This window comes from Spermophilus citellus (assembly GCF_964194105.1).
Source record: "Spermophilus citellus genome assembly, chromosome: 15".
Classification (NCBI taxonomy): Eukaryota; Metazoa; Chordata; class Mammalia; order Rodentia; family Sciuridae; genus Spermophilus; species Spermophilus citellus.
Window position 1 is genome coordinate 15,849,711 of NC_138195.1, and position 9,838 is coordinate 15,859,548.

General features: G+C 49.1%; 1 protein-coding gene across 1 annotated transcript; it reads right to left on the minus strand.

Moving 5' to 3' along the window:
• Positions 1-3,506: 3,506 nt before the first annotated feature.
• Positions 3,507-7,010, minus strand: LOC308634172 (la-related protein 1-like). The gene is given in 4 exon segments (XM_081267797.1): positions 3,507-4,621; positions 4,624-5,721; positions 5,724-6,879; positions 6,881-7,010. Coding segments are annotated over 4 exon segments (3,264 nt in total). The 5' UTR covers positions 6,944-7,010; the 3' UTR covers positions 3,507-3,674.
• Between the last annotated feature and the right edge of the window lie 2,828 nt (positions 7,011-9,838).

The window sequence follows — 9,838 nt, forward strand, 5'->3', positions numbered from 1 at the left end:
ATCTTTAATCTTTTTGATAGTAGTCTTTCTATCAAGTATAAAGTCATATCCCATTTCCCTGATGATTAATTTGCATTTCCCTGATGATTGGTGATGCTGATCATTTTTTCATATACCTATATTTATATGTCTTCTTTTTTTTAATTTTTTTTTGCCTTTTCAAATTTTTATTTTTATACATTTTTTGTATTAAAAAGAAAAGCATAATTACCACAAATTACAAAGGACTAAAGCAGGACTAGAATAATGAATGAATCACTTCAGCCTGGAAAGCAGATACTCTCAATAATATTAATGTTATAATACAAGCTCATTCAAGTATTTTACATTTTTTGTCCTTTTAAATGTGATATCCTAGCACATGGTAAAGACAATGTACTACGAGCGTAAGGTGGAACCTTCTTCGCAAAGCCAGATGACAAGTTTTCCTCTCCAGTGAGAATCGGGCTGTAAGTTCTTAAGTTCTCTGCCTCTGCCATCAACATGGCTGAAGGAGAGGGTGGGGCTGGGGAGAATCCAGGAACTCTTCCACACAAGAGGTACTTTGAGGTTCCCATTTGGGAGGGTGCCAGATGATCCAGACCACTCTACCCAGGCTTTTGGCAAAACACCCCTAGCTCTCCTAAAGGCTAGTCTTCTTGCTTCCTCCACCCCACTTCCAGAGCCTCCTGAGCAGCTTACTTTCTTTTGTAAATCAATCATCAGAAAAGGGGGGAAAAAAGAGCTACAATGAAACAAAAACATTTAACTTTGACATGGGGGCTCAGTGCCTCTTGCTGTTGTTCTGAGCCCTAGGGGTCCAGGCTGAGGCAGGACTGGATAGCCTTCTCTACTGATAGTGCATGTGTCTCAGGTTCTGGAGAGGGCACAAGAAAAACTTGTCCCTCATCAGGGCTTAGGCACACACAGACCTTCTGTTTGACACCTACAGGTCATTCTGGCATGGACCAACCTTAGAAGGGCAGAGAATAAACAGGGGGTTAGGGCAGGCTGTTGCTTTGTGTCTCAGGTCTTAAGATTCCCATGGGAAGGTGGTGGATGTGAAGTGGCTAGTCCTGATGGCCCCTGCCACTCACACTTGTCACAGATACATCGGTCCTAAATTCAAGTGTCTTCAGAAAGTGAAGATGTAAACTACTCTTTGCAACATTAACTCCTAACATGTTACAAAAAAAAAAAAAAAAAAGAAAGAAAGAAAGAAAATAGCCCCTCACCCCTCCTCAGCCTATGTTGAGATGAAGTTCTCACCTACTCACCCCAAAGGTGCTTCCTCCTTCAGGGATATCTGAGGATCAGGGAGAGGATGGCAGCCCCTGGCCTGGGAGTAACTAGACGAGAACAGCCTTTTCCCACCTCCAAGGCTTCCTTGTGTCCCCAAACCCAGCAAGGGTCAAACACTGAGGTTTTTGTGGTGCTGGATACAATACAGGGCTGAGTGACCCAAAGGAAAAAAAGGGGGAAAGGGAGAGAGAAGGGGGTCAGGAGTCCAGTGTCTGGGACAATGTGGGGAGGTACACCAGACTGGTTAGGGAGAGGCCTCAGATCCCATTGTCATAGCAGAGACCAGACATTCATCCTTGGTTCAAGACGACTGGGTCACAGGAAGTGAGATGGGCTTCCCACATACTAAGCACTGGGATGACAGAGGTGAGGGGGCACACAAACTAAAAGCAATGAGGTACCCAAAGACAGAGGGCAAGTGAGCCCCTGTCAGCCTGGGATACTGTCTCCTATTCCCAACCGTTGGGCCAACAGAGAAACCTGTTGAAAAGGAGGGCCAAAGAAGCAACAAGACTGAGCAACAAGTCTTGAGCAACAAGACTGCAAACTTCTCCGTGTTGCCCAGTTCCCATTGGGGGTGAACATGCAGTCATGCCCGTACTTGACACACATCCCAGTCTGTGCGGGTCAGTCGGTCACCCTCCCTAGCTTCTGACGACAGTAGACTCCAGCCATTCCATTGTCATTCACAGCCCAACTCAAGCAGTCAGTGGCTGGAGAAGAGAAGTTAGGTATACTCTATGTCCACATATACCTTCCTGCCACAGGGCTTCACCAACTGGCAGGATTCCCCCCAGCCCCCAATTCCTCCTCATCCCTCGTTCCCAGGCGGGATCTCATTCCCAGTTGGGGTTGATCAGAGAGAGGGTGGGCAGAGATGGCTTGCAGAGAGGGGGGGAATGCAAGATGGGGAGACCCCACCAGACCCTCGGAAAAGAACGGCACCTTTCTCCACCTTTCACGAGACATAAAGCTTCCTTGAGGTCTCGGTGATCTTTCAGGACAATGTGAGAAACATATCCAAGCCTCAGCTACCAGGTGTTCCCCTTTCCCCTCTGGCATGGGGAAGACGCTCGGGCTGAGGACAAGTGTGTTCCAGATCCAGGCCAACTCTGTTTTCCAACAGTTAGAAGCAAACTTGGCCTTGGGATTCCAAGGGTAGGATGAAGGGTGTCATGGCAGGACGGGGCCTGGCGTGACAGCAAGCAGAGCAAGGACACGAAAGTGGCAGCAGTGTACAGACACAGGACTTCAGCTTCAAGGATGCAACAGCAGGGATATTTTGGGCACGGCTCTGACAGCCGCCTCCAACTCTCTTGCCTCCAGGCAGGAGGCACTGTACATGCAACTCAGTCCAGAGAAAGATCCAGCCAGTCCAAGCCCAGGCACATCCAGAGAAGGTGGGAGCTCTTCAGGTTGACTCCACCGAGGAAAACAGGCATTTGGGTATTATTTCAGATTCCTGCTCCACAATAAGGCAACTTTTAAAAAAATATTATTTCCAAGAACAAAACAAACAAACAAAAATTTCCAAGGAGAGGGGAAAGACATCACTTTCTATGGATTAGGTGGGAGTTTTCTGATTTTTTTCTTTACTTTCTTTTTTGTTTTTTTTTCCAATGGTCTATTTTATCTTTTTTTTTCTTTTTTCCGTTTTTCCAAGGATGGAAAGGTCAGAGAAAAATAAAATAAATCATCTTTCAATAGTCTTTTCTGGTATGAGCAGTGTCTCTCTGGGCTGGGGAGTAAGGGGTGTGGGGAAAGGGGAGTGGGAGAGGCTGAAACCTCCCCCAACCCCCACTTTTAGATCCTTTGGTTTCCTTCTCCCAGAAGATGGCAGAAGGGCATGGTAGGGACAGCAGGGAGAGAACATGGTGACGGCAAACCCCACATAGTCAGGGGCTAGTGCTCCTGGGGCCCAGGCGCTGTCAGAGCCTTCCACGGGACAGTGCTGGGCAATAGGGCCCACAGGGTCTTCTGGTGGGCTGCATAGTTGGCTTGGGGGGGAGCAAGAAGAGGCTGTGGGTGGGGACCAGGGTTGCGGCATATCAGCCAAGGGCAGGGCTGAAGAGTGATTTTGGTAATCCAGACAAACTATCAATAATTTAAAACTTGATATATATATATAAATCTTCCCCCTTTCCCTCCCCCCTTAGAAGAAGCTGGGATGGAAGAGTCATGGAGAGAGGAGGAGAAGGGAGTTACAGTGGAGGCTCTGCCCAGGGTACCTCTAATAGCCCAAATGGTGTACACCCTGCTACTCAACACAGAGGCCTGCTCTATTAATTCCAGGCCAGTCCCTTCTTTGTCCCCTCTCCTGGGACTGGGCACCCCCATGGACCCTCGACCACCCCACCCCTTCCCCACTCTAAACCCCAGGGCTAAAGGGCTTTTCACTTTCCCAAAGTCTGTGTATCCGAGTGCTGGCTTGTCCATTTGGCATCTTCCCGGATGGGCTGGCCAGTAGGTGGTGTAGGGGGTTGGTTGATCATGGTGGCAGGCCTGCTGGAAGACTGGGAGGGGCACCGCTTCCTGCCCTCACCACTGCCACCTCCTGCTACCACTGGGTGTCGCTTGTGGTTGCCCTCCTCACCCATGGGGGGATCTACTCGGAAGTCTTCTAGACGTCGAAATTTGCCGAGGTATTCTTGCAGTTTGGGGTGAATGTCCAAATTTTTGGCTTTGGAATATTTCAAGAAGGCCCAGAACTTCTCCAGCCCATAGAGTTGACCAGCTTCATAGTCCTTCACGGTTTCCTCCTGAAAATCCTTGAATATATCCAACCGGAACTTCTTTTCTAGGCCATAACTGTAGTATCGAAAAAGGCACTCTAAACCATATCTGTAGCCTTCTTTGGCATCCTCCAGAGCCAGCTGCTTGAACTCTTCATACATCTTTTTGTTGAGGTGATCTCGGAGGAAGAAGGACCAGAAGCGGAAGAGAGTGTTCATCTCCTGAGACTGGCCAATGCCCAAGCGCTTCCGCTCGTTAAGGCAGCGCCTACGATACTTGTGGTAGACGTGTTGTGTGAAACCATTTTCCTTGAGCAGCTCGTGGGAAGGATGCTGGAACTTGGGCAGTGACTGAGGGGTACAGCCATAGCTGCCAACTGCAGGTGTTCCTTCTGAGGGGCTGGAGCTGATGGAAGCAGTCCGGGGTCTGTGCTCTCGGGAATCCATCACCCAGCCCACGTGGCTCTCCAAGGGTGGGTTTGAGCTGTGCTTTGTCTTCCTTTTTCGAGGCATCTTGGCATCTAGCGTCCGTCCTTCTTTCACCACTGGGTAAAACCGTGACGTCTGACTTGAGTCTTTGAGCTGTGGGGTCCGGGGTGTACGGGGGTCCTGGCATTGCGATAGTTTGGCGACTCTGGGACAGTGGTTGGTAGAGAGCGGGCAATGGTGGAGGGCTCAGGAGCACCAAACAACTTGTTGGCCAGGGCATCAGTGGGAACTTGCTGAAACTGGGGAGGCCCAGGAGGAACCTCCTGGTTGGGATCCACAGGGGGTTCAGGGGTCAGTGTGTCAAACTGCTCCCGGCTGATCATGTTGACTTTCTTAAAGTTTTCTACTTCTTGCTTGATCTGGGAATACTCGGGTTCAAACTTCTCAGTCCACAGGTCCTGCTCATAGTAGAAGAGCCCGTCATTAATGACCTTGGCCAGCTCGGCACTCATCTTGGCACGAGAGGTGTGGTTGCCTGTACGGTCGCCCCCAGGATGCCGGCGCATGTAAGGTGGCGTCTGGGTAACAATGAGGATCTTGTTGACATCCCGGTCATCAATCTCATAGACAGAGTCCTCATCAGACCAGGCAGTGAAGGTATTCTTTCGCCCGTCCATCTGCTCCATCTCCTCATCAAACAGGAAATCCAATTCCTCTTGCTCATCCTGATCCTTGGACATCAACTGCTGGGAGGGAAGCTGCTGTGGCAGAGATGTCGGGTGGGCGAACCTGGGCTCCTCTGACTTCTTGGGCCGTGCTGGGGAGGGCCGAGGCCGTTTCTTCACTTCAATCCAGTTCTCAGAATCCAGGTCAGGCAGGCTGGCAGACAGGCCCTTAGGCAGTGTCTTTAGGTTGCTGACCTCCTCCGTTTTGGTTGGCACTGGGGTGACTGCACGGGGAGAGCCAGGCGCCGACTCCGTCTCTTTCTGGTAGTGCTGACGGGGAACAAATTCAGGGCAGTTGAGAAGCTGGGAAAAATCAGTCTGGGAATAATCCACTATTGGGGGACCAGGAAGAGGCCACTTCTCAGGCTCTTCCCTCCTTCGGACTTTCTCATCAACAATTTCCACCACCTTGCTGTCCTTGAGGGCCGCAAAAATAAGTGAAATGTCAGTGGTAAGGGCTTGCACACGATGGAAGGAAGCAATAAGGGTGATGGGAAGGAAACCATCAGCATCCATTTTTCTTCTCAGGAAGAAATCTCGCTCTAAATTGTCCAGCTGAAGTAGTACTCAATCTGTCGCTTGATGTAGTCTTTGAGCAGCTCCTGGTCCACGCTGTAAAGCTCAGTGCTGCTGACATTGTCAAAGTAGTAGGTAATGTTGTTCATGTACTTGGGGGTTCGAGGCCCCTCTGCACCATCAAACTTTCGATAGCCAAACTGGTAGTCGAAATGGGTTCGAGTGCCACCCCGGCCGCGTCCCCGGCCGCGACCACGCCCCCGTCCACGGCCACGGAAGGAAGCCCGCGCCCCACCAGCCCCATCACTCTTCACACTCGATGTTTCGTCCTGGTCGTGCCAGGCAGGCTCCGGTTTGGTCTCTGGTTGCCAGGCTGGGGTGGGGGTGGCCACAGACACAGGCATGTAGGTGGCAGGCTCAGACCCTTTGATCTCCCCGCGGTTGGCAGGTGTATGTCTTGGCTCCTGCGGGCGAGCGGGGCGTGAGGCAAGTTTCTCTCTGGGAACTTCGGGCTTCATGTCTATTTGCAGGGGAACCCACTTATGTTTATTCCCTTTCTTCTTCTGCCCGCCTCGCTGGCAGTCTTCGTCCCCATTCTTCTCTTCCCCTGATTCGCTCCCCTCTCCTTTCTCCTGTTCTTTCATGTCCTTCTTGGGTGGCAGCTTACGGGCAGGCTGAGGCTTGTGAGACTGTGGCTGCACACTCTTGTGGGCTATCTCTCCAGGTGTGGGCCAGTTGATTGCATCTCCAAAATCACCAACCTTGCTGCCTTTGCGCTGTTTAGGAGCAGCTGCCCTCACCACCTTGGCTGGAGCAGAATGTTCTGGAGGGGACTGTCCGTTCACGGTGGCCAGGACCGGCGGCAGCGCGTTCTTAGTCCACGGGTTCACCTTGGGCGGGGGGGCTTCCACGAAGTCTCGGCGCCCGGCGCCCGCCGCTCCGACAGCTCCTCCGCCAGCGCCCGGCTCGCCGCCGCCCTCCTCTCCGTCGCTGACCGCCGGGCCCTCGGCGCCGGGCAGCTGCGGTGGCCGCGGGCTCTCGCGCTCCGGCGGCCCGGTGGCCTCCTTGTGTGGCTTGGCGCAGGGCGGCCGAGGTCTCCGGGCGCCGCCGTCCGGCTCCCCCCCTCCGACGTCGTTTGCCCCGGGCTCGCCCTTGCCTTCGGGCGCCGGCGGCGGCTTCTTCCTCACCAGCCCCCCAGTGCTCTTCGGCCTGCAAGAGCGGGGCGCCCCCCGGCAGCAGCGGCTCCACCTGAGTGGCCATCTGCGCGCCCGCCCCCCCGGAGAAGCCGGGCGCGCGCGAGGTTGCCTCCCCCGCCTCGAACTTGGCTCGCAGAGCGCCCGCGACGCCTTCCTCCCCGGCGCCGGGCGCCGGGCACCAGTCCCCACGGAGGAGAATCGGGATTCACGCTAGGCGCGGCTCCCTTCCCGGTCGGATGCAGCCGCCGTAGATCCGAGGCCCAGTGGCGGGGCTGGGGGGGGAGGAAGGCCCCCCACTCTGCGGTCCAGGCCTCCTCGGCGCGCGTCCCCCCCCCCCGCCCGTTCCTCGCAGGGCGCCCCCACCCCGAGCCTGGCAGGCCTCTAGTTGCGTCCCTCCCTCCCCCCGCCCCCGGGGCGGCCCAGGCTTCCCGGCTCGGGGGCTGCAGCAATATGGACCGACGGGGGAGAGGCGCGGTGAGCGGAGCAGACCACCTATATGTCTTCTTTAAAGAAATGTTTCTTCAAGTCCTTTGCCTATGTTTTGCTTCCTGATATTGAATTATAGGAATTTCTTAAAATTTTTGGATTTAGTCACTTATCAGATATACAGATTACAAATATTTTCTCTCATTCTACATATTTACTTTTTTTTTTAAGAGACAGAGAGAGAGGGAGAGAGAGAGAGAATTTTAATGTTTATTTTTCGTAGTTTTCGGCGGACACAACATCTTCGCTTGTATGTGGTGCTGAGGATCGAACCCGGGCAGCACGCATGCCAGGCAAGCACGCTACCACTTGAGCCACATCCTCAGCCCAACATATTTACTTTTTAATTAATTAATTTTAATTAATTCTATTGATGGTTTCCTTTGCTTTGTAGTATGTTGTAGTCCCACCTGTGTGCAATTTTGCTGCCTAGGCTTTTGTTATCCTACCCAGAAAATCACTGCCAAGATCAATGTCAATTTCTCAGTAAATGGAAGGACATGGAGACTATGATGCTTATGGAAAGAAGCCAACTCCTCAAAACCAAAGATCAAATGATTTCTCAGATATGTGAGTGCTAACACACAAGGGAGGGAGGGGAAGAATTGAAGTTCAGTGGATTAAACAAAGGGGAATAAGGGAAGGGAGGGAAGATAGGAATAGGTAAGGCAGTGGAATGAATCTGTCATAACTTTCTTATGTATGTATATGAATACACCATAGTGACTCTAACTATTGTGTACATCCACAAGACTGGGATCCTAAATAGAATAATATATACTTCATGTCTGTATAAATATATCAAAATAGACTCTACTGTTATGTATAATTAAAAAGAACAAATTAAATTAAAAAATAAATTTTTAAAAAGATCATCATTGTCAAGGCACTTTCCTCCATGTTTTCTTCTGGTAGTTTTTGTTTGTTTGTTTTGGTTTTGTGGACTGATCCCAGTTATGTTTTACCATGAGTTATATCTCCAGTCCTTTTTGTTTTGAGACAGGATCTCACTGAATTTGCTAAAGCTGGCCTTGAACGTGCCATCCTCCTGCCACAGCCTCCTGAGTTTCTGGGATTACAGGTATGCACTACCACTTCTGGCCTCTTCTAGTAGTTTTATAGTTTTATGTTTTACATTTAAGTCTTTGAGGGGCTGGGATTGTGGCTCAACAGTAGAGCGCTCACTTAGCACGGGCAGGACCCGGGTTCATTTCTCAGCACCACATAAAAATAAAGGCATTGTGTTGTGTCCATCTATACCTAAAAAATAAATATTAAAGATGAACAAATAAATAAGTCTTTGATCCATTTAGAGTTGATTTTTGTGTACTGCATAATTCAAGGGTCTGACTTCATTCTTTTGCATGTATATATCCAATTTTCACAACACCATTTGTTCAGGAAACTATAATTTCTCCATTGTGTATTCTTGGCATCCTTGTGAAAAACCAGTTGACTGTATATGCATGGTTTTATTTCTGGGCTATATATTCTGTTCCATTGTTCCATATGTCTGTCTTTGCGCTAGTATCATACTGTTTTGTTTGCTATAGTATCATAAAATATATTGAAATCAGGAAGTATGATGTCTCCAGGTTTGTTCTTTCTCAAGATTACTTTGGTTAGTGTGTCATGATCGAGTGAGACTTATTCCTGAGATGCAAGTTTGGTTCAACATATACAAATCAATAAGTATATTGCACCACACTAACAAAATGAAGGTTAAAAATCACAGGATCATTTTCATAGATGAAGTAAAGTCATTTGACAAAATTCAACACTGGTTCATGATAAAAGCCATGCACAAACTAGGTATAGGAGAAATACAACTCAACATAATAAAGGTAACATGACAAGTACACCACTAACATTTTCCTCATATGAAAACTTTTCCTCTAAGATCAAGAATAAGAGTAAATTAAGAAAATAATCCCATTTACAATGGAATAAAAAAATAATAAAATAGTTAGAAATAAACTTTCCTGAGTTAATGAGACACTTGTACACTGAAAACTACAGAACATTGATGAAAGAAATTTAAAAAAACACAACCAAGCAGAAAGATATCTTTAACTCCATAGATTATAAGCTTAATATTGGTTAAATGTTCATACTACCTAATGTGATCTACAGATTTAATGCTATTTCTCATCAAAACTCTAGTGACCTGTTAAAACAGAGGTTTCTTTTGTCTGTTTGTTTTTTGCTGTTTGGTCTTTTGTTTGGCTGATTGGTTGGGGTTTTGTTTTGTTTTGTTTTGTCTTTCTTGGTACTGGGTTTTGAATCCAGGGCCTTGCACATGAAGGCAGGTACTCTACCACTAAGATATACCCTCAACCCTTAAAACAAATAGAAAAAGAAACGCCAAAATTCACATGGCACTATATGTGCCTGTGAAAGTTTGGCTAGTGGTACATTGTCCCAGGAACCCTGACCATCACAGTAAACTTGCCTCAAGGTGATTACACCAATC